This window comes from Lutzomyia longipalpis, chromosome 2 (genome assembly GCF_024334085.1).
Source record: "Lutzomyia longipalpis isolate SR_M1_2022 chromosome 2, ASM2433408v1".
Lineage (NCBI taxonomy): Eukaryota > Metazoa > Arthropoda > Insecta > Diptera > Psychodidae > Lutzomyia > Lutzomyia longipalpis.
The window spans coordinates 20,773,003-20,800,994 of NC_074708.1; the positions used below are offsets into that span (position 1 = coordinate 20,773,003).

A 27,992-nucleotide genomic window follows, 5' to 3' on the forward strand; every position below is an offset into this window, starting at 1 on the left:
GAGTACATCCGATGTGAGAAACCACTACCTTACTGTACACCACTTGATAACACTTCTAACCTTATTTTTTTACGTTTGGGAAACGTTTGTTTTGGGTTTTCGCAAGTAGGTGTGCAAAATAACTGTAAAAATGGGTGAAAAGAGAAAAAATATGGAAGATGAAATGTCAAGGTAAGTTGTTTTCGCATCAATTATCAAAACAAATAGCTAAAAAACATTTCAATTGTAGATTTGAGGCTGAAATCGCAAATCCGCCTGTGCCCTTGTCTGTAAACAAATTCATTCCAAGTCAAGTTAAGCAGCAACCAATAATTAACTCGAGTACATACAGCCAAGTTCAGCAGAAGCTCTCTAGTGTCCCTCCACCACCTGTACCACCGATGATTATACCCCCGTTCACGCCGCCGGTGATGGCACAAACACAGCCAATTGAAAAGTCCTACTCAACTGAGCCTACGCCTGTTGTGCTTAGTAGCGCTCCAAAATTGTACACAAATAGACCTTCACCAAGTGTATCTGCACCCATTCAGCCTGCCGTCATGGACATGTCATCTTTGCAGTTTGAAGTCACAAATAAGCTAAAGAAGCAAAAGACAGAAAAACCATCCGGACCAAATCCCATCGCAGAGGCAGCTATCCAGGCGGCAAAAGCGTCTTCAGCTCTCCAAAGTTTCGGGCATGAAGATCGAAAGGGCAAGAGGAATAGGAAAACTATTCGGATGGCAGGAGGACAAGTGTGGGAGGATTCATCCTTGGCTGATTGGCCTGATGATGATTTTAGAATATTCTGTGGCGATTTAGGGAACGATGTTAACGATGAATTGCTAACGCGTACCTTCAATAAATATTCATCCTTCCAGAAGGCAAAAGTACTACGTGACAAACGCACGGGGAAAAGCAAAGGATTTGGATTTATCAGTTTTAAGGAGCCCCAGGATTTTATACGCGCCATGAAAGAAATGGATGGTAAGCCTTTTGTTTTATTCCATTAGACGTATAATTTTTTACTATAAAGGGTCTCATTTTCAACGTAACTTACCCAAGAGGTCCCCAAGCATAGGAGACAAAGAGATGAGGAACGGTGTGATTTTTTCTGGATTGATTAGTTTTTTGGTGGGTAGTGTACAGGTTTTCTTTGGGTTTGTCCAAATACTCTTCCACAACATAGTCATTTGAAGGATTTACAATTTTAGGTAAATCAAGCTTGTTATGCTGTATCTGTTGTGTTTGTGTGTAGCGATTAAGGTAAAAAATTGGATAGGGCATCCCCGCAGCTCCCCAACCGCGAGACATGAAGAGATCTTTCTTGGCAATTGTGAACTCCTCCGTTTTTGGCACATACTCCGCATTGGTGTAAGAAGAGATTAATGCGAGGAATGCAACTCCATGAAAGATTTTCATCATCCTGACATTTTAGAGATTTATAAAATTAGATGTTATGATGTTGAATTAAGGCACAAAAATAGACCCTACATTTTTAAAACAAAATAAGGAAGCTTTTTAACAATTTTTTGTCCTAAAAAATTATTTTAAAAAAAATTTTGACTTCTACATAATTTAGGGATTAATATTAAAAGTATTCACAACATTTTTAAAATGTCATAACTAAAGTACAATATTCTGTAAAAAATCCTAACAGAGCACAACATTTTTCTCTTCCCAATTGGTACTGTTCATTTTAAAATAAAATCATATGATTTTTTAGAGAGACTTTCGAAATTATTTTATCAACTTACTTTATCACTGTTTTTCCTATTTATTGTGAATAACAAGTACCGCGTGTTTTTAAGAGTTAAAATTCTCAATAAATAATTTTTTTTTGGGTCGTCCGTCCATTCAGTTGGAGCGTCAAAACACGAATGAAGGGATGTAAAATAAGCAAATCATTATATCGTATTACTCAGAGTGGCACAGAGTTCCTTCTTAAATATATGTATATATATACAATCATATCCTGTGATTTCATATTCTTTTTAGACATTTTTTAGGAAAAGGAAAATTTTCTCAGTAAGGAATTACGGCAATTTGCTCAAGAGGAATCAATTTAAGGTTAATCTGTTGTTTAAAAATCTCAAGAGCTGATTAATACCGATTTTTTTAGGTATAGTTATCTTTTAGTATTTAGTTTAATAAGAAACCTTTAAAATGCCAATATGAAGTCTTTAAAATTCTCTTGAATCTTCGATATAAAATAGTGTAGGTAGAAAGGGAAGTATTTTATTTAACGGATGATTTCTTCTAAAAGTGGAAAGGGCAAATAATTTCCTCGGAACTTTGTGCATTCCTTCCATTTGTTACAGCAAAATTCCTTTATGTTTGTAAACTCACAAAGAGATGATTTATGAAATGCCATGATTAAGCATTTCTCAGTAAACTTTATGAAATTTTAATGTAGTTGAGTGATATAAAAAGAACGTTATGCACGAGGTTCAATGTAAGTCCCCCGTATGTAACCAAAATTGGTTTTTAAATTATTGTAGGGGATCATTAAAGGTTCAAAATAAGCGTGGTCATTTCCCGGAAAAGCACTGGGAAACCTACGAATTTTCCGGTTTTCCGTATAACCTATATTGATTTATTTCTCATTTTCTAGCAATTGTAGGATATTGCGATTGGTGTCAAATTAAAGCTATATTAATGCTTAATATAATATATTAAAACCATTTTCCAAAATGCACTAGAAGGTGAAAATTCGGAAAGATTTTCCGAACACGCATTTTTCTTTCGCCTCCCATTTCCACAATATTGCATGGGACCACCTGGAACATCCCTTATTTTGTAGCTTTTTTAATCCCCTTTCATTTGGTATAGCACTTGGTAGGGAAATCCGCTGGGAAAACTCACTACAGAATGATTTTCCAAAGTTAAGCACATTTTCGCATTGGAGAAAAAGAGATGGACAATTTTTTTCAAGGGGAATTCTTAGAACATTCTGGAAACATCAAAGAGGGGAAATTGCCCATCTCTTTTTTTCCAACGCGAAAATGTGCTTAACTTTGGAAAATCATTCTGTAGTGAGTTTTCCCAGCGGATTTCCCTACCAAGTGCTATACCAAATGAAAGGGGATTAAAAAAGCTACAAAATAAGGGATGTTCCAGGTGGTCCCATGCAATATTGTGGAAATGGGAGGCGAAAGAAAAATGCGTGATCGGAAAATCTTTCCGAATTTTCACCTTCTAGTGCATTTTGGAAAATGGTTTTAATATATAATATTAAGCATTAATATAGTTTTCATTTGACACCAATCGCAATATTCTACAATTGATAGAAATTGAGAAATAAATCAATATAGGTTATACGGAAAACCGGAAAATTCATAGGTTTCCCAGTGCTTTTCCGGGAAATGACCACGCTTATTTTGAACCTTTAATGATCCCCTACAATAATTTAAAAACCAATTTTGGTTACATACGGGGGACTTACCATGAACCTCGTGCATAACGTTCTTTCTAGTGTAGGAGTTTTTATCCCGCTCATCCCAAGATTGTAGGAGTTGATTAAAAACCTACATGCATACTTTTAAAGACCTTCTCTTTCCCAAAAACCCTTCGAAATAAATCGCACAATAGGCTCACATAGGTCGCAGTGCACAGGAGGCGTTAGCCTCCGGGACCCATTTAACATAATGTGACGTAAATCGCTGGATAATAAAGAAAAAAAAAACAGCTCAATTATTTGGTAAAATAGAATTTAATTCATATTTCATTTTCTTTTTACTTACTAACTTGGGCAATTTTTTTATTATCTCCAAATAGTACTTTTTTCACAAAAATTGATAGAATGTAATAATAGAAGTATCTTATCATCAGTTCAATGGAATAGCTGCAAAGTGTTTTTGGGTGTCTAATAGCTCTATGTAGATAAGAATTTACTTCCTCAATTATAATAGAAAGTATTTTAAAAAAAAGCTTAAAATTTGGAACAAAATGTGGAATATAAAAAAAAGTTTAGGTAGGTAATCATTAGATAATAAAACGTTTAACACCAAATGTTGAATGATATGAATGAATGATATGAAACGTTAGAAAAATACTTTTTTTAAGTGTTTTTTATCTAAATTAGTAAAAAAAAAATGTTTTTTAAGGGAAGTGTTTTTAGCATAATTGACCCTTTTGTTATTTTTTTTTCAACTAATAATCCAATAGCTTACCTTATTCTTCCCTCACATTTTTTTCATAGAAAAATGTAAATTACATATCGTGAAATGAATGAACTGTGAGCTATGGCACGCGGAAGAAATTAATTTAACAAATTCTTCGTGTATTTTTACCTATTGAATAGAAAATTAAAATATTTTGCCCGTATTTCCATGATGAGGAAAACACCCTTCGTATAATACCTAAATTTAATAGGCTAAATGAGCTTATTCATCGACAACGCACTTAATAAGAAGGGAATCGCTGAAGAAATATATATCTCATTCTCTTCTACAGGGCGCTATGTGGGAAGTCGTCCAATAAAATTACGTAAGAGCACTTGGAAGTCAAGGAGTGTGGATGCTGTGAAAAAGAAGGAACAAGAGAAGAAAATGCTGCAGCAACTCTTTAAATCCTGAAAGCGCGTGTGAATTGAAACATTATAATGAATTGTCATTGAGTAATTCTGAAATAATTAAGCTGAAGAATACTGACATAGAAATAAAATGTAAATTTTATTCCGAGAAATTGAAGAAATTACAGCGTATTTTCAATTTGTGTAGAACATCTTAAAATAGGATTAGTACTATGTGTCGGTGTGAGATTTTATAAATGAAATTTTTCAACTTTTTTTTTAAATAAATCTCATAAATTGACAAATTGTATTCTAGAGATCAATTTTGTGGGTGGGGAAACTGAACGATACCTGTGAATTAGTATTATTTTCAATTAAAAAAAATGAAGATATTAATTAGACTAAAGCAGTTGCAAGCGTGCAGAGTTGTCCGTAAGCACATGGTGGTAGTTTACGAACCACATGAGAGACAAGCCTCCTTGTTGTCCAGCGAGCAGAGCATTTCGGCACGTCCCTGATTTACATCTTCTTCCTTTTCATTCATCCCATTTGTGACAGCATCCCCATTAATGGGAGTCTGATCTGTATTGCTCACATCTTCCTTCAGCTTTAATTTATCCACAGTAAATTGGATGGCATTAGCAGCTGGTTTAGTGCGCAAATAATACATCCCCGTTTTGAGGCCCATTTTCCAGGCATGGAAATGAATTGAAGTGAGTTTCCCATAGTTAGGTTCTGCCACGTAAATGTTGAATGATTGACTTTGATCAATGAAGGCCCCACGGTCAGCTGCCATTTCAATCATTGTCTTCACCTTGATTTCCCACACGGTTTTATACAACTCACGAATATCCTCAGGAATTTCCAGAATATTCTGCACAGAGCCATTGTTGGCAATTAATTTGTTCTTCATTTCATCATTCCAAAGACGTAGTTCAGAGAGATCCTTTAACAGGTGGCTGTTAACCACTTGGAATTCCCCAGAAAGAACACGACGGGTGTACATATTGGATGTGTAGGGTTCGAAGGATTCATTATTGCCAAGAATTTGAGCCGTAGAAGCCGTTGGCATTGGAGCCACAAGCAGGGAATTTCGAACACCATGCTGAGCAATCTTTGCCTTCAATTCATCCCAATTCCAAAGATCCGTTGGCTTTCTATTCCACATATCGTACTGCAGAATTCCCTTGCTCACTGGACTTCCATTGTACGTCTCATATGGTCCGAGCTTCTCAGCGAGCTCACAGCTAGCCTCAAGAGCACCATAGTAGATGGTTTCAAAGATTTGTTGGTTGAGTTTCTTGGCTTCTTTGCTATCATATGGGAGGCGCATGAGAATGTAAGCATCCGCTAGACCTTGAACTCCAATACCAATCGGTCTGTGTCGCATATTTGAGCGCTTTGCTTCGGGTACGGGGTAGTAGTTGATGTCTATAACTTTGTTGAGATTGCGTGTGACAATCTTCGTGACGGACTTTAGCTTCTCAAAATCATACGTCTTATCGGGCAGTACAAACATATTAAGTGCAATTGATGCTAAATTGCACACAGCAATCTCATCTTTTGACGAATATTCAACGATCTCGGTGCAGAGGTTGCTACAGCGAATTGTACCAATATTCTGCTGATTACTCTTACGGTTACATGCGTCCTTGTACAGCATATACGGCGTTCCCGTTTCTACTTGACTTTGAATGATGGCAAACCAAAGATCTCGAGCTGGTATCTTACGAATGTACTGACCGTCTGCTTCGTACTTTGTGTACAATTTATTAAATTCTTCACCCCAGCAATCAAACAATCCAGGGCACTTGTTAGGGCACATGAGACTCCATTCACCATCCTCGGAGACACGCTGCATAAATAAATCAGGAATCCAGAGCGCATAAAAGAGATCTCGTGCTCGTGCCTTTTCCTTGCCGGTATTCTTTTTAAGGTCTAGGAATTCAAAGATATCCCCATGCCAGGGCTCAAGGTATATTGCAAAGGCACCTGGGCGCTTATTCCCACCTTGATCAACGTAGCAAGCAGTAGTGTTGTAGACGCGAAGCATCGGTACGAGTCCATTCGATGTGCCATTGGTTCCAGCAATGTGACTACCACGAGCTCGAATGCAGTGAGTATTAACACCAATCCCTCCTGCAGACTTTGAGATTAGAGCGCATTGTTTCAGTGTATCGTAGATACCATCAATACTGTCATCAGCCATGGACAGGAGGAAACAAGATGATAGCTGAGGCACTGGAGTGGCAGCTGCAAAGAGTGTTGGTGATGCGTGCGTGAAATACCGTTGTGATAGAAGGTTGTACGTCTCAATGGCTGCAGCAATGTCATTCCCGTGAATTCCCACAGATACTCGCATCAGCATATGCTGGGGCCTTTCAGCGATTTTCCCGTCGATCTTCATTAAATATGACCTCTCGAGTGTCTTGAAGCCAAAATAGCTGTACCCATAGTCCCGATCATGCACGATGGCCGAATTAAGCTTCTCAGCATTCGCAATAATGATCTTGTAGTGATATTCAGAAATTTTTGGAGACCACTTGCCGGTAGTCTCATTCATTGCCATGTACAGATTTGTCATAACCTCAGAAAACAATTTCTTCGTCTCCTTATGCAAATTAGAGACAACCAATCGGGCAGCCAAGACCGCATAGTCAGCATGATCTGTTGTCATGGTAGCTGCAGTTTCTGCTGCCAAATTGTCCAATTCCGGTGTCGTTACTCCTGAATAAATTCCCTTTTTCACCTTCTTCGTGATAGCCGGCTATGAACAAAAGTCAATCATTTTTTTTTTTTAAGTTTCCCTGACTAAGGTTAATGCCATAAGAATTTCGCAATATTTACTCACCGGATCCACAAAATTCATATTCAACCCATAGCATAGCTTATTTATGCGAGAAGTTATCTTGTCGCAATTTACGTCTTCTTTCCGTCCATCTACAGAGAAATTAGGTGTAATAAAGTGAATTAGCAAGGTGTGCCCTACACATTTCTTCTGCAGCTCTTTGCATCCTTAATCGATAATTACCTCTCTTGTAGACAAACATCTCGTATTCTTTAAATTTTTAAAAGTCTTTTTGACAAAATATAGGAATTTTACGCTGCACAATATAATGTAAAATATGAAAATTTTCCAACACGAAAGTCACACAACTTATAAAAGACGCCTGGTGATTGCCGCGCTTTTTGCATCAGCGTTCTGTACAGGTTAGATTTAACGATGACTTTTTCGTTCAGTTTTTCAGAGGCTTTCTTGCATGGGTTTTTTTTATGTAAACAAATATCATATGATTGTGACATTTCAAATTGTTCAAAAGTGCCGCGAGTTCAATTATATTTCTCTTTGCACCTTTCCAAAATGTTTGTGCCTCTTGCAATAAATACGGTGCTCTCCGTGATTGCACTTGTTGTAACAAATCGCCTAATACCCAGACTCAAGGATATGTTTATACAAGCAAACGTCTTTGGGATAGACATGAGTAAAAAGGAAAAAATCAAAATGTAGGAAAAAGAGCTATGATGCAATTTTTTTCCTTTCTAATCTACCACTTGTCTTTTAGCCCGGAATCTATGGGTGTTGTTACAGCATCAATGTTCCTTGTGGTGTCATTCCTTTTCATCCCAGTTCCTTTCATGGAACCAATTCTGGGGACATCAAAGGCAGCCCATTTTCCGCACAATGAATTTGTTGAGCTCATTTCGGCACTCTTGTCGATCTGCTGCATGATTCTTCTTGGCTTTGCGGATGATGTTCTAGATCTAAGGTGGAGGATAAAGCTTCTTCTACCCACATTTGCATCCCTGCCCCTTCTTATGGTATATTATGTCAATTTCAATTCAACCACCGTCATTATGCCCAACATTGTGCGTCCCTTTGTTGGGGACTCCCTGGACATTGGATTTCTATATTACATCTACATGGGAATGCTAGCTGTCTTCTGCACCAATGCTATCAATATTCTGGCAGGAATAAATGGCCTCGAAGTTGGGCAATCACTCATCATTGCAGTCTCAATTGTAATATTCAATTGCTTGGAGATATTCATGGGAAGATCAGATAAGGGACATTCATTTTCTCTCTTCATGCTCCTACCCTACATTGGTACAACATACGCTCTCTGGCTGCACAATAAGTGAGTAAAATTCTCTAATTTTCTATATATATTTTTTATTTAAGCTATTATAGTTTATTGAAAGTTACAACATTCACTAATTTGTTACTTTATTAGTATCCCTTCGGTATGTATTAATTACAGTCTTAATTTAGTACTAATGAAATTAAATGAAATCATTTACTATTCTATCGACAGTCTTCATTACAATCGTTCTTTATTCTGTGAAATAAGGCATGGTATACCGATTAATACGATCTATAAAAAAAGAGAAAATAGTTACACGTCACTTAACTTTCTTTTTTTTTTCATTTCTTTCAAACCTGTATTGACTTGTGCTCCTGTGTGATTATATTGATAAGAAAATTTTGTTTTTCATGATAATGTTACACGACAACTCTTTTCTCTCAAAATATGTTTCCAATCAATTCTCAGACTATCACAGAACTGTGTTGTTTTTTCTCCTCTTTCTCTGATGAAGCTTTTTTTGCGAAAAAGAAGCTATACCTTGTAGTAAATGCATAAGTCGTTTTTGTATTTTGATATTGTGATAAAAATTTTTTATCTAAAATCATAAATTTTGCTTTTCGTTAACATTTGAGATTCTTCCAAAAAAATATTTTTGATAATTATCAAACAGTTAAGAAGCAAAAATTGGACAAAGATTCAACATTTATTTATAGAGCGCCGAACATTACGGAGATATAAGTTATATTCAAAGTCTTATATACCGAACTTTTCCTAAACTTTTGTCTGTTTCATTCATTAGCCCTAAAATCGAAACTGATAAGTAATAAAAATTACTTAATTTTACTAGTCTGAATTTTAACTTTCAATTGAGAATTCCTTATATTTTCTGATTCTGATTTTGTGTTTGGGCTTTAGAATTGTGTTTGGAATTGATGCTATATATATTTTTAATACTCGTACTTGTTTTAATTTATTTTATTTGGCCATAAAACAGTGTTACCGTTATAAAAACCCTGATTTTTTTCATAAAACAATTTACAAATCATTTAATTTAATTTTCACTTAATTAATTTATAAAACATAACAAAATGTCTAACTAATAACTAATTCTAGATTAAAAAAAATAGTCCAATATTAGCTTCTTGCTGTAATCGTTTAGTTTTATAAATTTAAAGATTGATTAATCTGTAATTGCGATGTTAAATTGTATTCGAATGCACTAGCTAATTAATTAACTAGATTCCTTTCCTAGATCTTTTCCAAGATCTACAAGTATTCATCATCACTCTCCTCTTCCCAATGGGCATAAATATTTGTGATGATATTGTCAAAATTCCAACTATTTTGCTCAACATATTTGGGTGTGTAGTACTTGTTGATAAAGCTCTGGACTTTCTGGAGTTTGACGTCTTCATTCACAAATAATCCCTGAGCTATGAGATTTTGAACGTAGCTCACGTCGATCATTTTATTCTTATTGTTATCAAATGAGAAATGCTCATGCTGAAATTCATATTCAAGGCGTTTCACAATGTCAATTGGTTGAGCACAGAATTTACACAACCACCCACCAAAATGATTTAAATCTCCCACAATCATTGCTGCCCTATCGAGGTTTAGCACACGATTTAGCGATTCGCTGGGATGGTCTTGGAAAATGCTGTGATAACAAGCAAATCCACTGACCACAGTGCTATCGGGATGTTGCCAGAAGAACCCGAACACGTTGTATTTGTGGCGAAAGCGCACGGGCTGTGGCCAATTCTCGTACCATTTGAAGTAATTAATAGCTCTTCGATTGAAAATCCCATCGAGGTGACTGAACACGATAACATCGTCATCCCGAAGGGATACATCTTTTGGCAATTGTTCCATCAGATGACCATATATGTCAGCTACGGTGCATTCTCGGTGGTGCATGAGGATAATTCTGTGACGGTGGGTGTTGAGGATAGGTAATTTTCTCAATGAGAGCGACTCCAGGAGGTCACATACGATAAATAGCTCCACAATGTCAATGAGCTCCAAAATTTGGATTTCCAACACTTGCAAACTAGCTGCTGTGGATTGGATGAAGTAGATGATACGATGGCGAACTCGGTGAAATTGTGTGAAGTTCAAGGGAATTTTAGCTGCAACAAATGCTCTCCAAATAACTTCAGGTTGCCCACAATCTGGTCCATGCCATTCCGGATGACACTGACAACGCACATCATCTGTATCATTTGTATCAACACCCACTGTTCCATCGTTCTGTATCACTGTGCCTTCACGAAAACAAGTTACAGGTTGCCTCCGGAGGACATTCGTATATGGAGTTTCTACAAAAGTTTTCGTAAAGTTTCCCAGTTGCACTATTGAGAAATTCTCAATATCCTGATTCAGTTTTTGTGTCTTCCTGTCGTACCTACTAATGAATTTAATGTTGGAATCCTGTGAAGTCGATCCATCGTGTGGTGGTCCGGAAATAATGCTGAAGCGCAATATAGCTCCAATTAGGAATAATTGAACAAGAAATAGAATCCATAGAAATAGTTTGGAATCAATTCTATTAAGCATTTAGAGACTGATTGCTCTATGATGTTTCTCTTTAGGATAAATCACCCGTACGTTCTTCACCACACTTTTCACGTCACATTGATTTTTCAGTCTGCCCATCGAAAAGACAACGCATTTTTTTTCAATTTATCTAATTTATCAAGCAAATTTCTACTTCAGATTGTCGACTAATCACCTCAGTTTTAAAATGTAGCTTTTCTTGCGATAGAGAACAAAAAATGAAATTTTTGAGAAAATTCTTAATGGAGCACACAGCGAATCAAAAGTAAATATGTAATGTTTATATGTATACATATTATATATAGTTCATTTTCCGTTTCGTATTTCTTCGCTTTATTTATCATCGTACGAATACTCATTCGAACTTGCTATTATATACCTACTTGTACGTATGTACATCCTTTCATACTTTTTTAGGGAAAATTTATAGATATCTACATATTGTGCAAACTTTATTTTACACGTTTTTGATTTAATATACTCCTTATCTTCTCTTTTGTTCCACCTATCATCCTTACCAAATTCTCGTTAGTTTTAAAACCAAAATTAATGTTTAATTTTTTCCAACAGATATCCATCGAAAGTCTTCGTAGGCGACACATTTTGCTACTTTTCCGGAATGACGTTTGCAGTTGTGGGCATTTTGGGGCACTTCAGTAAAACCGTCTTGCTGTTCTTCATCCCCCAAGTCATCAATTTCCTATATTCCGTACCACAGCTTTTTCACTTTATCCCATGCCCACGACATCGTCTACCAAAGTACAATTCTACAACGGATAAATTGGACGTGAGTGAGACACAATTCTGCTACAACCAACTCCATCCATTCGGGAAGGTAGCTGTGAACATTTTCAAGCATTTGCGATTGATAAAGTGGGAGGTGGCAAATGATGGTGTTGTGCGTACCAATAATTTTACCCTGATTAATTTTGTCATCCTTAAATGTGGACCAATGCGTGAAGATCGTGTGACGTGGATTCTCATGGGTTTTCAAGTTGTTTGCACATGTGTGGCCTTTATGATACGCTACCCCCTTGCGGGGTATTTCTACAAATACTGACTTTCTAGGCAGCGAGTTTATTTCAATTTAGAAAAAAAAATAAAATACAGAGCCAAAGATTTGTAGATCTGAATCTTTTTTTTATACTTTATTTTATTATTTTTAATAATGTAGTTTATTAGCGCAGAGAAGGAGTTGAAAATGCATACTCACTGTGCCGAATAATGAAAAAATCACTATCTTTTTTTTTAACTTTACTGCAAATCTTCTCCTATGGTGAATTCATATTGGATTTTCTTCAATTTTGCAATAAGATCTTCAACACTCAATTCGCCATGAACCTTGTTATCACGTGTACGAATATTAACTGTGTTGGAAGTCTTCTCCTTTTCTCCAACAACGAGAATAAAGTTGAATTGCGCCAATTGAGCATTCCGGATCTTTTTATTCATCGTATCCCCATCATCGAGATCACTTTCTGCCATGAAACCCACCTCATAGAGACGCTTGCGAACAGTATCAGCATAGTCATTGAATGGAGGCCCAACAGGCACAACCATTACTTGCCGTGGGGACAGCCAGAATGGCCATTTCCCTGCATAATTTTCCGTTAGGATGGCAATCATACGTTCAACAGAACCAAGGATAGCTCGATGAATGATCACAGGCTGTTTGGTTTCACCGGAAGCTGATACGTAGGATAAATTAAATCGAATAGGTAGCTGGAAATCTAGCTGTATTGTTGCACACTGAAAGGGGCGCTTAAGAGCATCGAGAATAGTGATGTCAATCTTTGGACCATAGAACGCCCCATCGCCGGGATTCATCTTCCATGCAGCGCCAAAATTATTCAGTGCTTCCTCCAGAGATTTTTCAGCCTCATTCCATACTTCTAGATCTCCCAAATATTTTTCCGGCCTGGTAGAGAGAACAAGATTGTACGAGAAACCAAAAACTTTGTAGACGCTATCGAGGAAATCTAAGCAACCCATAATTTCGGCTTTAATTTGGTCGGGAGCACAGAAAATATGAGCATCATCCTGTTGGAATCGTCGGACGCGTGTTAGTCCAGTCAATGCTCCAGAGAGTTCATTTCTGTGCAACACACCAAAGTCAGCCATTCGCAATGGCAACTCCCTCCAAGATCTGTTGCGATTATCAAACATGAGGCAATGTCCAGGGCAATTCATTGGTTTTAGTGCAAATTTTTCCTTTTCAACGTCAAAGGAAAACATATTCTCAGCATAGTGTTGCCAGTGCCCAGAAATTTGCCACAGCTTGGCGTTGTACATATTGGGTGATATTACTTCCTGGAACCCACGCTTTCTATACTCGCATCTAATAAAGTTCACAAGGGTGTTGTAAATATGGGCGCCACGTGGCTGAAAGAAGCAAGATCCGGGTGAGAGTTCATGGAAGAAGAATAGTTCTTGTTCCCTTCCGAGCTTTCGATGATCTCTCTTTGCAGCCTCTTCCTGAATCTTCTCCCATTCCTTGAGCTGTTTGGGGTCTGGAAAGGAGATCCCGTATACTCGCTGGAGTGTCTCAGCTTCACTATTTCCCTCCCAGTAGGTTGAGGAATTCTTGGTGACTTTCATAGCCTTGATTTTACCAGTATTTCTCACATGGGGTCCACGACATAGATCAATGAGTGGACCACAGCGGTACACTGTAGTGGTCTCTGTGTTTACTTTCTCATTCAAGATTCGCTTCTTGAATTCATTGTATTCAAACATTTTCAAAAGATCTTCTTTCTTCATTTCTAGGCGCTCAAAAGGTTGCTTCTCTTTTACAATTTGCTTCACAAGAGACTCCATTGCACTATAATCATTTGTGGAAATCTAAAAAAGAAAAAAAATGTGAAAATAAATTCTTTCAAAGTAATTTTTTCCACATACCCCATCCCCATCGATGAACATATCGTAATAGAAGCCATTCTCAATCGGTGGTCCATAGCAGAGGTGCCCTCCATAGATTTTTTCCATCGCTTCACCCAAGATATGGGCAGAGCTGTGCCAGAACACAGCTTGTGCTTCCGGATCGTCGAATTTCAGCAGCTGTAATCTACAATTCTCTTCAAATGGTCGATCCAAATCCCAAAGAACATCATTCACTTTTGAGATCACGCAACTATCAGCTAATCCCTTGCTAATTCCCACAGCAATATCGTACGGGGTTGTCTGCCATGATGTACCAGCTACAATTTTTCCATCCGGAAGTGTCACATCGATGTTATTTTTGGGTTTTGCAGCCAGTTCCTCCAAGTATTTTGCTTTGAGTGTATCCCACATACTCAAACGATGTTGAATGAAATCCGGTTGGGGATTTAGTTCCTTAAGAACTGAAAAACATATAAATATAATGATAATAGAGAATATTGGAAAGAAAATATATTTCTCTTACCTTTCTCCTTTCCGGAATCGGCTTTTTTATCTTTTCTCATCTTTCCCGCCTACAACATAAAGAAGAAAAGCAAAAATTATAAACACGCCAAAAAGATTTGTATGATTGAGTAGCAACTAAAGGAAATCTATCACTGTCTACAGTTGATTTTTTGCATTAAACAAACCAGAATGGAAAATTGCTGAAGATGACGCAATTGAACTAAAGTTTGTTTATTGATTTTCTTTGCAATTGCCAATAAACCCATTGAAAAATATACTCAGAAATGTTTCAATAGCATTAAATTTTCATGCCTTTTGGTCCTTTTTCTCAGAAACACTTAATTCACTCAATTTTTCCACGTTTTCGTTACTCATGGCTTTTTCCGACACGTTTCCTTTCACGCTAAAAGTGTACTAAAATCTGTCAATGAGCTTATGCTTGTTTACCCGACTGACCATAGCGACAATTATAACGATGAGCTAGAACAGCGACTTTTACCTTAAAAATTCCATTTAATTTCTTATCATATTGTCAATTTTAGTAATATTATTTATTCACCATTGTAATTGTAGGTGCAATTACTCAATTTTAATTTCTTACCTATTGTTGTTTTTATCTTTTTTATTTTCCTATATGAAGCTTATGCTGCAAAGAAATGTTTAAAAAAAAATTCCCGCGAATTTGCTCAAGCCCTTTGTGCGCAGGTACAAAAATTGATTTTTTCCGAAAAAAATCAATTTTTCTGCAGTTTTAGCACTTGCAAAATTATTTTTCTTGTGAAAAAGGTAGTAAATTGTGAATAAATCATCCTGGCGGACAGTATCAAGACGCAGAGTAAAATATTCCCCAGTCCGGGGGCAGCTCGAAATGTATGGGCGCCCCTCAATGCTTGTGGCATGGTGACTGAGGAGAATCCCAGGGATAGTATAACGCCCACTAATGACAAGGATACCAATATCCTCGAGGAATCTTCAAGTGCTGAGGATATTTTTGATGTTATCAAGAACGGCGAAGTGGCTGATGTTGAGATTCTCGTAGAGAAACTCGGAGCTGAGACACTCTCAGCCCGAGATAAGCATGGCTATACTCCAGCCCATTGGGTGGCATTGGATGGAAATGCAGAAATGATGCGATATCTCGTGGAAAGGAATGCACCCGTAGATTTGCCATGCTTAGGAACTCAAGGGCCACGACCTATTCACTGGGCTTGTCGAAAAGGACACACTGCTGTCGTGCAGGTGCTCCTGTTGGCTGGCGTAGCAGTAAATGCGGCTGATTTTAAGGGTCTCACCCCTCTAATGACCGCCTGTATGTATGGGAGAACAGCAACAGCAGCGTTTCTCCTTGGCATGGGAGCTCACAATCATCTTACTGACATCAATGGGGATACAGCACTTCATTGGGCTGCATACAAAGGTCACGCAGAATTGATTCGCTTGCTGACCTACTCAGGAGTTGATTTGCAGAAAACGGACAATTTTGGCTCCACGCCCCTTCACTTGGCTTGCCTCTCAGGAAATCTTCTCTGTGTGCGCCTTCTGAGTGAGAAGAGTAACTTGGATTTGGAGCCTAAAGATAAGAATGGCAAAACTCCTCTAATGCTGGCACAGAGTCACCAACACGGTGACGTGGTTAAACTGCTTAATAATGAAATTAGAAAGAAATCTCGTTGGTTTCCACCCATTTCTGAGCTTTGGGGCCTTCTCTTTGGTGGAGCTGGAAGTTCCAAAGGTCCCCTTCTTCTCTTTGTATGTTCAGTCCTTCTCTGGGGATACCCAATGTACATGATACGGGTGAGTATGCAAATAATGATGAATTTTGGAGTAAATTAAATATAAATTTGATTTCTCTGTAGTGCATCCCCATAACATGGAACATCCTAAGGAGATCACACTACTGCTTTATCTACTGGAATGCCGTAATGTGGATTAGCTGGATTATTGCGAATCGCCGTGATCCGGGATTTCTTCCTCTGAATTCGGATTCATACTACCGCGCTATCAAGCAGATTCCGTACTTTGACAAATGGAAGAAGCGCAACGTCTTCCTGTCGCGTCTGTGTCACAGTTGCCGTTGTCTGCGTCCTCTACGTGCGAAGCACTGCAGGATATGCAATCGTTGTGTCTCTTACTTTGATCACCACTGCCCCTTTATCTACAACTGCGTCGGCTTACGCAATCGCATGTGGTTTTTCCTATTTGTCCTAAGCGTCGCAATTAATTGCAGTTTCACTATCTACTTTGCCTGCTACTGCGTCATGATCGAAGGATTCACCCTTCTTTACGTTCTCGGTTTAATGGAGGCCTTTCTATTCTGTGGGCTTGGCTGGATTCTCACTTGCACATCCATCCTCCATGCGTGCATGAATCTCACAACAAATGAAATGTTCAACTATAAGCGCTATCCATACCTAAGAGATAAACGCGGTAAGTATCAAAATCCCTTCTCACGTGGTCCTGTGTTGAATCTCTTTGAATTCTTCGTCTGTCTCCCTGATCGAATTGATGAGAGTGAACTCAATGTTGAAGATAATCTCTGATTCCAGAAAGTTCGTATAAAAAGTAGAGGGAGTTATTAAGTGAATTAAAAAAAATTAATTGCACGAAGGCACAGTAATGCACGTATTTAATTCAATGCCTAAATGTGCAATTTTACTTATCTTAGAAGCTCATCCAAAGAAAAAAAAATATACTGAAATATTCCAAAAAATTCAAAATGAAATAATTTTTAAGCTCCTGCCCTATTCCACATTGTACCTACTTTTTTTTTGGTAGGTATAATGTAAAATTTAATTGGTTTTGTCAGAATCTTAAGATTCCCAAAAAGGTATTTTTCAAAAATAATATTGTTGTTTTTCTTGAATCAAAAATTAATTTTAACTAAGGCTACTTCATTAAACACGAATTCAATCTGCGATGCCTTAAAAAAATACATTTTACTGTAAAAGCTTTTTCAACAAATAAAAATATGTACCTATATCACCGCCGCCGCATTAAAACTGAATCTATTAATTGTATTGCTGTTTTAAATAGTTTAAATTTTCAAAGTTCATAGTTGTTTTTTTGGTAGTAATTAAAAAAAAACTGATAGTAACTTTAAAAATATAATTTTATATTTTACGTGAAATTTTTATGATTAAAAAGGATTCAAAAGCACGAGCAAAATCGTTGTTTTATTTCAAAATAGATACTTTATATTGACAAAAACTCTCAATACACTGATAAAAATCTACGATAAGAATATTTATAGATTTATTTTAAAAATAAAATGCAGAGTACATTGATTTTTGTATAATGAAATTCTTATATTTAGAAAGAAAATGATGTATAAAAAGAAAATTTAGAATCAAATCGTACGAACTTAAAATTTTACATACTTACTTTGGCATTTCATACTGATAGCGATGGAGTACATAGCGTCGTTTTTTTAGTTAAAATATTCTATTCATCCAGTAGAGGGTAGGACACAGTTAATTTTCGAAGCAAAAATCATAATTCTCTGGATCTTCGGGAATAGGTGGTGGTTCCTTGGAAATGTCAACTCCTTCCGTGTCGAGGAGTCTCAATTTAATCTCCATAGAAAGGAGAGTCTTGAGATCTTCTTCCTTTTGTTTGCTGGTCATTGGCAAACCCAGGAGGGCATTCACACCGTCTGTCCAATAGTTGAATGTCGTTTCATCCGGAGCCACAAAGTCTAATGTTGCGTGATCCATGTTATCAAATGTGATAGAGAAGCCCAAATTTACAGCAGACTTCCGACCACGCATTTCCTTCATATGCGGACACTCCTTGCCTACAAGGAGTTGCTTTATGTCAATAACGAGAACTTTATTGCTGAGCTCCTCAATTGTCGGCACGGTCTTCTCATCGCAGTCCCCATAATGGATGACTTTGTGATTTGGTGAAAGGCGGACGTACCAGAATTTATCCTTGCTCCGGACACCACGTGAATACTTTGAGAAGCGTGTTCCCTCCACCAAGTAGCCAAGGCGTTGCTCTCGAATTAACTTCATAATCTCCGGGGTGATTTTCTCTTTTAGATTCACAATTGCCGATGCTGTACTCTCAATGTCCTCACGTGATGTCCTCTCCTGCTGTCGTAATTGTGTGATCGTACTGTAGGTCAAGCTATGGATTTTAGATCGAAAATCATCCAAATTGCCCGGTCTACCGGTCAGACTGCGCGTTATCTGCTCACGTACTACACTGAATACTTTGGCAAAGTCCTCATTTGTGGCCCGCATATCCTTCCATGTCTTATTGAGGATCACAATGCAAATGCAGAAAAATTCTTCAAATGGATGATCATGTGTGAAGAACATTGGATGAAAGTCCTGGCACTGTTCTGATGGTGATTCACCAATTTTTAATATCTCACACAGAAGTTTTACCAATTCAATACTGGTACGTCCAAAGGGACATTCATGCTCATCTGCACGGCAGCTGTTCTCGTGAACCACCTGAAACAACGAAGAGATATTCAGTAATGAAAAGAAAGTTAATAAATGGCTGCTAAAATGTACCTTTTTGTAGTTTTGCCCAAAATTTCGTGCAAAGTAGACCATACAATCCAAAGCGAGCATTCCCGGAGGTGCTTCCACAAAGTCCTGTGCTGGATTTATATCTGATTTAAAGCCTAATTTCTTGTAATATGTAGAATACTGATTATTCTGCCGTTTTGCCGTGCTATCAGCTTGATTGTCAATACCATCATCAAAGGCAATGCGACGTAATTCCTTAATTTTATCGTGCGCATCTGAATCTTGGGCATTCATCTTTGTGTTCATGCGATGCTCAAGGAGTCCCATAGTGAGGGTTTGGAGAATGTATAGCTGATGCGCCATTTCCGTTCCAATATTCGTATTTATAACATTCGATAAGATAACAGATCTATACTGTTTTGTGGCAAAAGTTGCAGCAATACTCCTTTTCTTAGTCTCATCACCCTTCACGAATAAAGCATTTATAAGGGCAATAGCATTCTGCTGTATAACCTGCGACGATGAATCTTGAAGCAGCTTCAGTAAATTATCCAGTGTAATGTCCTTCTCCACACACAATGACTTTGTGCAATTCTGCACAATATTCTCCAAAATAGACAGAGCACACTGAACCACCTCCTTTGGCACAGTTGTGGGATTGTTGATGAAGAATATGTTGCGAGTAATAAAATTTGACTGCAGAATATCCCAAGACACAGTCCCATGCTCCATGAGCTCAACAAAAGAAATCAAGGAGTACTTTAGCATATCTCCGACGACTTTTTCATCCTCAATCATTGTTATAATCAGCGAGAGCCCTTGTTCCTTTATGAATTCCAACGCGAATGTGAGATCAATACTGAGTGTTGATAAATTCTCCAGTACTTGCGTCTTCTCCGGTATATTCCCACATTTGAGGATCTCAAGAATGTCATGAGCTGTCTTGGATGGTGAGTATCTCAAACGAAGAACTGAGCCATTCTTCACTTCATTGCGATTCTTCTCAGTCACATAGTTCTTGTAATTTTGCTCACAGAACTGTAGCGCGTAGTTCTCAGCATCAAGAATATTCCAATTACTGCACAGGTCCTGCAAGAAAGGTCACACACAAATGAAATGAATACTTTTGAGGGACAAATATCAATCAAACCTGGATGATGGAAGTTAGCGGATGTCTTTGATCGAATTCGATTAGTTGGGCATTCTGCTGCTGATTCTCCAATTCCACTGCAATCTTTACAATGTGAGAGTCCTTAAGCACCGGCATTCTCGTTGTTTTTGGTAACATTTATAGCTCAACTTGAAGGAAAAACTTTAGCTTAATTCCTTGGACGACCAAAATGAAAACAAAATAAATCACTTCTGTCAATGTCAAAATGGAAGAAAACATAACCTATACAAAAATTTTCCTGTACAACATGGATTGTAAATTAGAAGAAAGGACAATCATTTGTGTTCCTGGCCAGAGATTGTGTGCTTCCGATGAAAATACAGTTGCTGGTCATGGAACCTACGAGAGAGGTGGCTATATTTATACAGTACTTACCGGAAATGTTTACATTCGAAAGGAAAATATGGTAGGTCTGACTTTCTTATTTATTTAATTATTCTTTGAAAAAAAAATATATTTCTTTTTAGACACAATTTATTGAGGTGAAACCCCTAGGAATGGAAACAATTGTCCCTACTGTGGGTGATGTTGTAACAGCTAAAGTAACCGTGGTTAATCAGAGGTTTTTAAAATGCCAAATCTTCTGCGTGGGACACAAAATTCTCAACAGAAGCTATAGAGGCGTCTTAAAAAAGGAAGATATAAGATCTGTCGAAAAAGATAGCGTTGAAGTGCAGAAATGCTTTAGGCCCGGTGATATTATCCTTGCCAGAGTGGTTTGTTTATTATATGTCTTACAATTGGAAGCATTAATATTAACATATTAAAAAATTTATTTCCAGCTCCCACTGACGGAACTTCATCACTATCAGCTAACAACAGCAGAAAATGAGCTTGGAGTTGTCATGGCTATATCAAAGAATGATTCTACGTATGTTCCTATGGTGCCAATAAGTTGGGATGAGATGCAATGCCCGGAAACACTCATAAAGGAATATAGGAAAGTTGCCCGTATTGTGTCGGAAAATCAATAGGTACTGACATTGGAAATAAATGAGTTAATTATGGATATTTTGTAACATTTTATTAAATAACGTCAAATCATTTCATAAGAAACACAGAGTAGGTAGTGTTTTAAAATCTCCAAGCCTAATTATCTGATTCATCAGACGATTGATATAACTTTTAATTTGGTTTTTCTTTCTTCAGATTGATATATAGTTTAGTTTAGGTATTACCTAAATTATTGAAGTATGTATTGTTGTTTCGATGATATAACAATATTCAGATTTAGGATGAGTGCAAAGGGCGCCTAATTAGGGAGACTAGTTTATTTCTTAATAAATGAGCCTAAAAAACCATATACATATATGTACTGCAATTCTAACCATTCTGTACAATAAAATCCATTCACAAAAGAAAAAAATAAAGAAGTAATAATAAATTTAAGAAAAAATATGTGGACATATTTACATGTTCGATGAACTTTCCTGTCGACCATGCAAAGTTTAATGCTTCACTTGGAGTTTTTTTAGGAGCAGTGTGTTTAAAAATTGAATATCATCTATTTTAGATTCAGAAAGTCTGAAGTTTTTGAAGATCATCACAGGAAGGTGTAGCTGTATTTTGGGCTTTTCTGTACAAATTCGCATCTCCAAAGTTACGTGCTTTCATTATCATGGATTCTCTATACTGGCGCTCCCTAAAGCATTTGTGTTTTAAATTTTGATAATATTCTTCCTCAACGGCAGTTTCTAAGCGACTAACTGATCCCTGGTACTCTGAATGGAAATTATCCTTCACATAGTATGACACTTTCCAATTTGCTGTCCTCCTCATTACTGAATATTTTCTGAAAAATCAATTTGAAAAGAATAATCAGTTTTGTTTTATAAAAGCACAGAAAAAAAACTTACTGATTTGGTTGTAGACTGTAGATAGGATCTGATATGAAGAACGATGACATCATAGATAGCATGATGAGTAGAAGGATCGGTAGTAGGTTAACAAGAGCTGCATAGCTATTTTGTTGCTCTCTTTGAGCATGTTGATTGTCACCACCACGTTGGTACCGACGCTGGCGCATGTAGACATTCTGCTGTGGGAAGCTTCCACCGAAAAACATTGAAAAGATCTCTTCTGGAGTGAATTCCGAATCGAAACCACGTGAGTATCCACCAAACTGAAAGCCACTGTAGTTGTGGGCGGCATGCTCAGTTCTTCCCGCATGACTCTGCTCTCCATAGAGATCATATGACTTTCTCTTTTCTGAATCCGTCAATATTGCCGCAGCATTACCAACCGCCTTGAATGCCTCCACAGCACCTGGTGCCTTATTCTTATCTGGATGCAACTGCAGTGCCAACTTCTTGTAGGCTTTCTTTATTTCCGAATCCGTGGCATCTTTCGATACGCCTAAAACTTCATAATAATCCTTGCACTTCTTTATCCGCTTCACTGCCTCCAATTGGTCACTGTTGTACTCTACTTCAGCTGATTTAGGTGTTTCTGCATTTCCCGATGATTTCTTCTCACGACGCATATATGGTCCGGTTGTTTCCTCCGTAGATGGATTCGTATTTTCTTTTGTATACCCCTTTAATTTCTCTAGCAATTCCTTTGCATCTTTGGTCTCATACAACTTTTCTGCTTTTTGAAGAAACTTTTCAGCTCTTTCCAATTTTCCTTCTGCAATGGCATTTCGAGCAATATCTATACAACGAATTGCTTCGTCCTTGTTGCTCTCCATCTTATTTTTTTGCTAGAAAAACAATAATATATATAATAAAGATTTTATCTATCTATATAATATGTAATGAAAAAAATACGTTCATGTTCAAACACTCAAAATTTTCGCGTGTTGTGCAAAGTCCGGAATAAAAATCCGACGAGTTGGCTCCCCCAAATCTTATTGTAAAAACCTGGGGCGCCCCCCTAAACATCCACAGTGATTTTGTAGTCATGAAAGAGTTTTTTCATGCCATCTCGACAAATAAACACACAAGTAGATAATTTTAAGTTACGACTACCTACTGTTGATGAAATCGACGAATTATTTCTTCTTTTTGCATTCGATTTCAAGATTTTCTTAGAAATTTTCTTTCTACCAAAATAAAACTACTTTTACTCCCTAGGTAACTTACCTACCGCGATGTTGATTTATTAAGTAGCACGTAGAGAACACCTTAGATGTACGTTTTTGCAATTTTATCATATATATTTCATGAAAATGAGAATAAATTAATTTTATTTAATATTTGCAATCAAGTGCTGGGACTTCGTTCTAAAAAAAAGTGACGTTTGTCATGAATCATGGCGATTTGGAAAAATTTGACAACAGCTGTCAGTCCTTCGGATAAAATAAAAATCGTCCCTTTAACTAAATAATATGGCTAAAATAGATAAAATTAAGTTTATTTATTTATGTCGTGGATGCCTGGTAAATTTGGACAGGACGACTACAAATTCAATATTTGCCCTATCCGAAGAAAGAAATTCTGAAAGATTTTCATCTTGCACCAACATTCCCGTGAGATTTCAAAACAATGTCATTTCTTTTTATTACATACCTACTGAAATATATATATTTTTTAAAATCTTTTTTGTAGATAAAAGAAAATGACGATTTACCTAAAAGCCTGTGCAAAGATTGTATGGAGAAATGCAACATTTGGTATAACTTTAAGAAGCAATGTGAACAATCCAACGAAATTCTGCAGCGTTTAGTTGAGGAGGTACAAGTTGATGTCCATGAAAATTTGGATCCTCTAACATTCACTTTACCTCAGAATTTATCTGAAATTCACGTTTTAGACAGTAGCTTACTGTCGGAAATTGGGATAGGTATAAAAAAAGACATTGGGGAGATTGGGGATGATGTACGAATAAGTCAAGAAATTTTTGAGGAAAGTCACCAAATAGTCGATTGCAACGAAGAAAATAAACCTAAAAAACTTCAAGATAAGGGCAAGAGTACAATGAAGAATAAATCCAGTCGTAATCATCATCATTGCATGAGTTGCAATAAGAGTTTTCGGAATGAGGAGCGATATGAAGCTCACCTACGGGAACACAAAGGTCTTAAGGTACAATTAAATGTCACATCCTAAAAAGGATCAAGATTGAATAAGTGTACCTAAAATTCCTAATATGTATGTACATACAACTTCTTTCAGCCTGAATTATGCAAAATATGCAATAAGGAATTCAACAACGTAAGAGCTCTTCGACGACATCGAATCAAGCACAATGATATAAAACAATATAGCTGCGGAATTTGTGGAAATAAATATAAATACGCCACATCCCTCACGCTCCATACGAAAACACATAAAAACATCCGAAGCTACATTTGTGATCTCTGTGGCAAATCCTTCATTCGCGCCCACGGACTTCAAAGTCACCTTCTTTCGCATTCCACAGAAAAACCCTATTCATGCGATGAATGTGGCAAGACGTTTAAAAATCAAGTTATGCTGAAGAATCATCAGATGCGTCACAATGGGGTGAAGAGATTTGTTTGTAACATCTGTGGGAAGACTTTCACAACATCCCCTGAACTCACAACTCATACGCGCAGTCATACAGGTGCCAAACCCTTTAGTTGTTCTCTCTGCGAGAAGAGCTATAAAACTAAAAGCCATCTTGCCGTTCACATGAGATTTCATACCGGAATCAGGCCATATGCATGTGATTTGTGCCCACAGACATTTGCACATAATAAGGTAATAATTGGAAAGAGGCTTTGAACCTTTTTACGGAATTTCATTTTTTTAAAAAATAATTTTAGGTACTAAAGCAACATAGATTGACACACACCGGAGAACGACCATACAGCTGTGAGGTGTGCCAAAGAGCATTTCGACAAAAAAGTACTCTCAAATCTCACATGCGGACCCATAAGCATCCAAGAAACTCTCAGCAAGATGATCAATTTTATGTGACAACATACCTGGAAGATGTTCAAGCCATAGGGATAAATCAAAATGATTTTATAGCATTTTAATAGATCTGAATTGCAATATTATTTATCCTCTGATATCTCATCTAAAAACATACGGCATTTTTTCTTGAGACATTTAACGGCTTCCACGAAGATTTCGTCCGGTTTAAGCGATCCAACGGATTCAATGTTAAAGATGAAGTGATTTTGGACACGAGACATTGATACGGCATCGCTCAAATGGGGATATCTAAAGACATTGCGGCTATTGGAATCGTAACGGGCATTCTTTACGTAGGCTTTCTGTTGTTCGTCGATTTCAATCACTCCTGGAGAGAAGCATTGCTTAAGTAATCGAGCATCACACCCACTCACAGTGCGATTAAGCTTGATCTCCGGTAGCAATCTGTAGTAAGCTGTAGCTACGGGTGAAAACTTCGCATGATCTTGACCAATTCCCTTGACAGCAACCAATTTTAGATCTAGCTCATGCCCAGGTCGCATCCGAGCAATGAGAATATCATCGTGAATGGGTCCAATGTCAATTTCCTTGTATAGAGAGACCTGCCGTCCCTTGGGAAGCCACTTTATGTGGTTCGAATAGACGCTTGTGTTCTTCACATAATTCTCCGTCTGGGCATCTTTGTGCCCATCTTTCCCCTTCCGCGTATACTTGAATTTCAACTCAAATTCCAGCGTGTCATTCTCAGTTCCCTCTTCGGAGTCATCTGTTTTGTATTCAAAAAGACGTGCATCAGCACGAAGGGGTATCAATCCCAAACGATGAGCAAGGACTTCATCCTGAATTATGGTTGTATTATTGTAAATGAGAACTTTTTCAATTGCCATCGTGGGAATTTCACTCAGCATTATTCGTCGGAAAGCATTTACTATAGCCGGATGAACGCCAATTACATCAAATTCCATATCCATATGTTTGTAACTGAAAATTATACGAAAAAATAAAGTCAGAAAAAAATTAAAAATCATCCGGCACAATGATACTAACCTCACAATATTGATGTGAAATTTACTTTTAAATTTTTCAAAATTCCAGAATTCATCATCAAATCCACAGTCCTTTGCATCAGGATCTACTTTGTATTCTCTCAAATGCAATCTTGGCTTTTCTTCAGTCATTTTTTTTAGAGAATTTTTAGAGATTCAACACGCACAAGAAGAAACCGTGTCTGACAGAATTTGACATTTCAAGTAACACGTGCGCATCACTTCTGTAAACATTCGATTTTCATTGAAAATTATTATTATTCTAAAGTAATTTTAATCCTGTCTTTTAGAAAAGAACATGCACAGATGCTCATTGATAATAAACAAGTGAAGAATCAAATGTGATTTCCATTTCCTGCTTTTGAGCAGATATCGAAAAAACAGACAAAAACAAGGTTAGTTTCCATCGTAATTTCATCACTTCATTCAATAATTTATCTTTTCTTAATTTATGATTTATCTACAAGATATTTTTTTATGCTACGTTGAGTTTATTATACAATATATGTGGTACCTGTGGCACAATTTTTTTTTTTTTTCAAAACCTTCCGCCAAATCATTAAAAGGCAAAAAGATAGCCCTGATATTCAATGAACATTGAATTCAAATGATGGGCATCTTTCTTTATATTGACTGTGATCAGGGCGCCTACGTATTGCCGTTTTTTTCTTATTTCCTAGAAGAAATGCAGGCAGACAAAAATTGTATCACGCTATTATTTAGAGTATCATCTTAATTAGACTGTAAAAGCAATAGAGGTACCTATACTCATTATACTATAATGAAAATAAAATTCCAATAAGTTAGAAAGTGTGGTATGAAATAGAAATTATTATTGGTGGGGCATTGTAGAGTAACACGCTGTATCGTCATCATAAACCATTATTGAGATTAAGGGAGCAATTTTGGACAAAATAAAATATATTTTGTCTTTTGTGAAGTCTACAAAAGACATTTTATGAAGAGCAATTTTGAATAAAATATCTTTTGGGAGACTTTTGATATATTTTGTCGCCTTTTATGACGTGTTTTTTCTTTCGAGTGGAGAGTTTACAGATGGAAAAAATAAGAAGAAGATAACATTCCTATTAGGTTATGTTTACGTTTGGGGCAATTGAACAATCTGAACCTGAATCAATTTTTATGGAAATTCAAGTCAAGCATGTGTGTAGTCTATTAAGTACCCCAAGGATGTTTAGAAGACCAAAAAACCATCTGGCTTTTAGCTCATCAGTTCGATTTTCATAACACCAAGAAAATGTTAATGAGTCACTCTAATATGATTGTTTTACATGAATTGATTGACTCATATTTATTGCATTAATTAGCCCTACATATTTCGTTTTTGCACATAAAAACTCGCATCGGGAACATAGGGAAGGGATCTCTGACCCAAAATCCTGATTATATAGGGTTAGAACTTGTCAGCGATCTCCCAAATTCTTGCCGGAAAGACACAGAAATTTTCCATAACATTTTTGCGATTTTTGCCCAACACCGCGAAAAGGGAAAATGGACACAGCTAAATTGGCTGAATTTCATATCATTCCACAAATTTCCTTTGCACGAAGCTTCACAATTAACCGAAATTGCATTATTGTCCATTGCTATTTCGGGAAACATGACAGAAAACTTCTAAAAAATGCAATACGTAAACACCAGTTTGACAAAAGATTTTGATTTTATAAAAGCACCTCGACGAGATGCTTGTAAAACACAAAATATTTCTTGTGTAATGTATAAATTATTTTGTGCAAAATTACAATTCTCCTGTAAAAATCTTTTGTGGAGACGTTCTCACAAGATTGTCAAAAGATTGACACAAAAAATCTTTTGTCTTTTGTCTAAAATTGCATTAAACGTCAAAATTTTTCAGTTTTTCAAAATATTTCACCTTTTATTGTACCTAAAATTGCAAAAATTTCTTTTG

General features: G+C 36.9%; 11 protein-coding genes across 14 annotated transcripts; 5 read left to right on the forward strand and 6 right to left on the reverse strand.

Annotated features, from left to right (window-relative positions):
* The first annotated feature begins 50 nt into the window (after positions 1-50).
* LOC129789434 (RNA-binding protein 42) lies at positions 51-4,674 on the forward strand. Its single transcript, XM_055826249.1, has 3 exons — positions 51-171; positions 230-966; positions 4,435-4,674. Exons 1-3 carry the CDS (start codon positions 131-133, stop codon positions 4,554-4,556), a joined length of 900 nt encoding a protein of 299 aa, XP_055682224.1. The 5' UTR covers positions 51-130; the 3' UTR covers positions 4,557-4,674.
* On the reverse strand, positions 4,634-7,640 carry LOC129789319 (ribonucleoside-diphosphate reductase large subunit). Its single transcript, XM_055826083.1, has 3 exons — positions 7,524-7,640; positions 7,344-7,432; positions 4,634-7,259 (listed from the first exon to the last, which is right to left on the reverse strand). The coding sequence occupies exons 1-3, from the start codon at positions 7,540-7,542 to the stop codon at positions 4,944-4,946; spliced, it is 2,424 nt and encodes an 807-aa protein (XP_055682058.1). The 5' UTR covers positions 7,543-7,640; the 3' UTR covers positions 4,634-4,943.
* A 52-nt stretch (positions 7,641-7,692) lies between these two features.
* On the forward strand, positions 7,693-12,568 carry LOC129789408 (UDP-N-acetylglucosamine--dolichyl-phosphate N-acetylglucosaminephosphotransferase). The gene is made up of 3 exons (XM_055826215.1): positions 7,693-7,996; positions 8,056-8,628; positions 11,707-12,568. Exons 1-3 carry the CDS (start codon positions 7,716-7,718, stop codon positions 12,194-12,196), a joined length of 1,344 nt encoding a protein of 447 aa, XP_055682190.1. The 5' UTR covers positions 7,693-7,715; the 3' UTR covers positions 12,197-12,568.
* Positions 8,647-11,434, reverse strand: LOC129789392 (beta-1,4-mannosyl-glycoprotein 4-beta-N-acetylglucosaminyltransferase). The gene has a single exon (XM_055826189.1). It carries the CDS (start codon positions 11,134-11,136, stop codon positions 9,844-9,846), a length of 1,293 nt encoding a protein of 430 aa, XP_055682164.1. The 5' UTR covers positions 11,137-11,434; the 3' UTR covers positions 8,647-9,843.
* On the reverse strand, positions 12,256-14,946 carry LOC129789326 (threonine--tRNA ligase 1, cytoplasmic). 2 transcript variants are annotated; one of them, XM_055826095.1, is made up of 4 exons: positions 14,833-14,946; positions 14,540-14,588; positions 14,035-14,477; positions 12,256-13,977 (listed from the first exon to the last, which is right to left on the reverse strand). In XM_055826095.1, the coding sequence occupies exons 1-4, from the start codon at positions 14,893-14,895 to the stop codon at positions 12,391-12,393; spliced, it is 2,142 nt and encodes a 713-aa protein (XP_055682070.1). In that variant the 5' UTR covers positions 14,896-14,946; the 3' UTR covers positions 12,256-12,390. The 2 variants fall into 2 exon arrangements, with proteins under 2 accessions (XP_055682070.1, XP_055682069.1); XM_055826094.1 differs by having other exon boundaries at positions 14,706-14,943.
* A 238-nt stretch (positions 14,947-15,184) lies between these two features.
* LOC129789360 (uncharacterized) lies at positions 15,185-17,685 on the forward strand. The gene is made up of 2 exons (XM_055826139.1): positions 15,185-16,314; positions 16,377-17,685. The coding sequence occupies exons 1-2, from the start codon at positions 15,418-15,420 to the stop codon at positions 17,058-17,060; spliced, it is 1,581 nt and encodes a 526-aa protein (XP_055682114.1). The 5' UTR covers positions 15,185-15,417; the 3' UTR covers positions 17,061-17,685.
* A 70-nt stretch (positions 17,686-17,755) lies between these two features.
* On the reverse strand, positions 17,756-20,359 carry LOC129789327 (engulfment and cell motility protein 1). Its single transcript, XM_055826096.1, has 3 exons — positions 20,152-20,359; positions 19,044-20,090; positions 17,756-18,980 (listed from the first exon to the last, which is right to left on the reverse strand). The coding sequence occupies exons 1-3, from the start codon at positions 20,287-20,289 to the stop codon at positions 17,991-17,993; spliced, it is 2,175 nt and encodes a 724-aa protein (XP_055682071.1). The 5' UTR covers positions 20,290-20,359; the 3' UTR covers positions 17,756-17,990.
* Positions 20,360-20,419: 60 nt separating this feature from the next.
* Positions 20,420-21,181, forward strand: LOC129789467 (exosome complex component CSL4). The gene is made up of 3 exons (XM_055826294.1): positions 20,420-20,578; positions 20,640-20,888; positions 20,955-21,181. Exons 1-3 carry the CDS (start codon positions 20,420-20,422, stop codon positions 21,144-21,146), a joined length of 600 nt encoding a protein of 199 aa, XP_055682269.1. The 3' UTR covers positions 21,147-21,181.
* LOC129789403 (dnaJ homolog subfamily B member 12) lies at positions 21,175-23,853 on the reverse strand. Of its 2 annotated transcripts, none has more exons than XM_055826202.1 (3): positions 23,743-23,853; positions 22,029-22,873; positions 21,175-21,964 (listed from the first exon to the last, which is right to left on the reverse strand). In XM_055826202.1, exons 2-3 carry the CDS (start codon positions 22,859-22,861, stop codon positions 21,688-21,690), a joined length of 1,110 nt encoding a protein of 369 aa, XP_055682177.1. In that variant the 5' UTR covers positions 22,862-22,873; positions 23,743-23,853; the 3' UTR covers positions 21,175-21,687. The 2 variants fall into 2 exon arrangements, with proteins under 2 accessions (XP_055682177.1, XP_055682178.1); XM_055826203.1 differs by lacking the exon at positions 23,743-23,853 and adding an exon at positions 23,256-23,434.
* On the forward strand, positions 23,475-25,165 carry LOC129789384 (zinc finger protein 287-like). 2 transcript variants are annotated; one of them, XM_055826176.1, is made up of 4 exons: positions 23,475-23,659; positions 23,721-24,197; positions 24,288-24,836; positions 24,902-25,165. In XM_055826176.1, the coding sequence occupies exons 1-4, from the start codon at positions 23,501-23,503 to the stop codon at positions 25,115-25,117; spliced, it is 1,401 nt and encodes a 466-aa protein (XP_055682151.1). In that variant the 5' UTR covers positions 23,475-23,500; the 3' UTR covers positions 25,118-25,165. The 2 variants fall into 2 exon arrangements, with proteins under 2 accessions (XP_055682151.1, XP_055682152.1); XM_055826177.1 differs by having other exon boundaries at positions 23,475-23,641.
* On the reverse strand, positions 25,099-27,986 carry LOC129789417 (DNA-directed RNA polymerases I and III subunit RPAC1). The gene is made up of 2 exons (XM_055826225.1): positions 26,064-27,986; positions 25,099-25,997 (listed from the first exon to the last, which is right to left on the reverse strand). Exons 1-2 carry the CDS (start codon positions 26,192-26,194, stop codon positions 25,136-25,138), a joined length of 993 nt encoding a protein of 330 aa, XP_055682200.1. The 5' UTR covers positions 26,195-27,986; the 3' UTR covers positions 25,099-25,135.
* Positions 27,987-27,992: the final 6 nt, after the last annotated feature.

Bases quoted from the DNA above. Each gene is read 5' to 3' on its own strand.
- LOC129789434 (XM_055826249.1), top strand. From the start codon at position 131: ATGGGTGAAAAGAGAAAAAATATGGAAGATGAAATGTCAAG. The intron at 172-229 runs GTAAGTTGTTTT...TTTCAATTGTAG, and splicing joins ATGGAAGATGAAATGTCAAG to ATTTGAGGCTGAAATCGCAA. The intron at 967-4,434 runs GTAAGCCTTTTG...TCTCTTCTACAG, and splicing joins CGCCATGAAAGAAATGGATG to GGCGCTATGTGGGAAGTCGT.
- LOC129789319 (XM_055826083.1), bottom strand. The intron at 7,260-7,343 runs GTGAGTAAATAT...TTTTGTTCATAG, and splicing joins ATATGAATTTTGTGGATCCG to CCGGCTATCACGAAGAAGGT.
- LOC129789408 (XM_055826215.1), top strand. From the start codon at position 7,716: ATGACTTTTTCGTTCAGTTTTTCAGAGGCTTTCTTGCATGGGTTTTTT. The intron at 7,997-8,055 runs GTAGGAAAAAGA...CTTGTCTTTTAG, and splicing joins AAAAAGGAAAAAATCAAAAT to CCCGGAATCTATGGGTGTTG. The intron at 8,629-11,706 runs GTGAGTAAAATT...TTTTTCCAACAG, and splicing joins GCTCTCTGGCTGCACAATAA to ATATCCATCGAAAGTCTTCG.
- LOC129789392 (XM_055826189.1), bottom strand. From the start codon at position 11,136: ATGCTTAATAGAATTGATTCCAAACTATTTCTATGGATTCTATTTCTT.
- LOC129789326 (XM_055826094.1), bottom strand. From the start codon at position 14,786: ATGGGTTTATTGGCAATTGCAAAGAAAATCAATAAACAAACTTTAGTT. The intron at 14,478-14,539 runs GTAAGAGAAATA...TATGTTTTTCAG, and splicing joins CGATTCCGGAAAGGAGAAAG to TTCTTAAGGAACTAAATCCC. The intron at 13,978-14,034 runs GTATGTGGAAAA...TTTCTTTTTTAG, and splicing joins TGTTCATCGATGGGGATGGG to ATTTCCACAAATGATTATAG.
- LOC129789360 (XM_055826139.1), top strand. From the start codon at position 15,418: ATGGTGACTGAGGAGAATCCCAGGGATAGTATAACGCCCACTAATGAC. The intron at 16,315-16,376 runs GTGAGTATGCAA...ATTTCTCTGTAG, and splicing joins ACCCAATGTACATGATACGG to TGCATCCCCATAACATGGAA.
- LOC129789327 (XM_055826096.1), bottom strand. From the start codon at position 20,289: ATGTTACCAAAAACAACGAGAATGCCGGTGCTTAAGGACTCTCACATT. The intron at 20,091-20,151 runs GTTTGATTGATA...CCTTTCTTGCAG, and splicing joins CGCTAACTTCCATCATCCAG to GACCTGTGCAGTAATTGGAA. The intron at 18,981-19,043 runs GTACATTTTAGC...TCGTTGTTTCAG, and splicing joins TTGGGCAAAACTACAAAAAG to GTGGTTCACGAGAACAGCTG.
- LOC129789467 (XM_055826294.1), top strand. From the start codon at position 20,420: ATGGATTGTAAATTAGAAGAAAGGACAATCATTTGTGTTCCTGGCCAG. The intron at 20,579-20,639 runs GTAGGTCTGACT...ATTTCTTTTTAG, and splicing joins ACATTCGAAAGGAAAATATG to ACACAATTTATTGAGGTGAA. The intron at 20,889-20,954 runs GTTTGTTTATTA...ATTTATTTCCAG, and splicing joins ATATTATCCTTGCCAGAGTG to CTCCCACTGACGGAACTTCA.
- LOC129789403 (XM_055826202.1), bottom strand. From the start codon at position 22,861: ATGGAGAGCAACAAGGACGAAGCAATTCGTTGTATAGATATTGCTCGA. The intron at 21,965-22,028 runs GTAAGTTTTTTT...TTGATTTTTCAG, and splicing joins TACAGTCTACAACCAAATCA to AAAATATTCAGTAATGAGGA.
- LOC129789384 (XM_055826176.1), top strand. From the start codon at position 23,501: ATGGCTAAAATAGATAAAATTAAGTTTATTTATTTATGTCGTGGATGC. The intron at 23,660-23,720 runs GTCATTTCTTTT...TCTTTTTTGTAG, and splicing joins CCGTGAGATTTCAAAACAAT to ATAAAAGAAAATGACGATTT. The intron at 24,198-24,287 runs GTACAATTAAAT...AACTTCTTTCAG, and splicing joins GGGAACACAAAGGTCTTAAG to CCTGAATTATGCAAAATATG.
- LOC129789417 (XM_055826225.1), bottom strand. From the start codon at position 26,194: ATGACTGAAGAAAAGCCAAGATTGCATTTGAGAGAATACAAAGTAGAT. The intron at 25,998-26,063 runs GTTAGTATCATT...TATAATTTTCAG, and splicing joins TTTCACATCAATATTGTGAG to TTACAAACATATGGATATGG.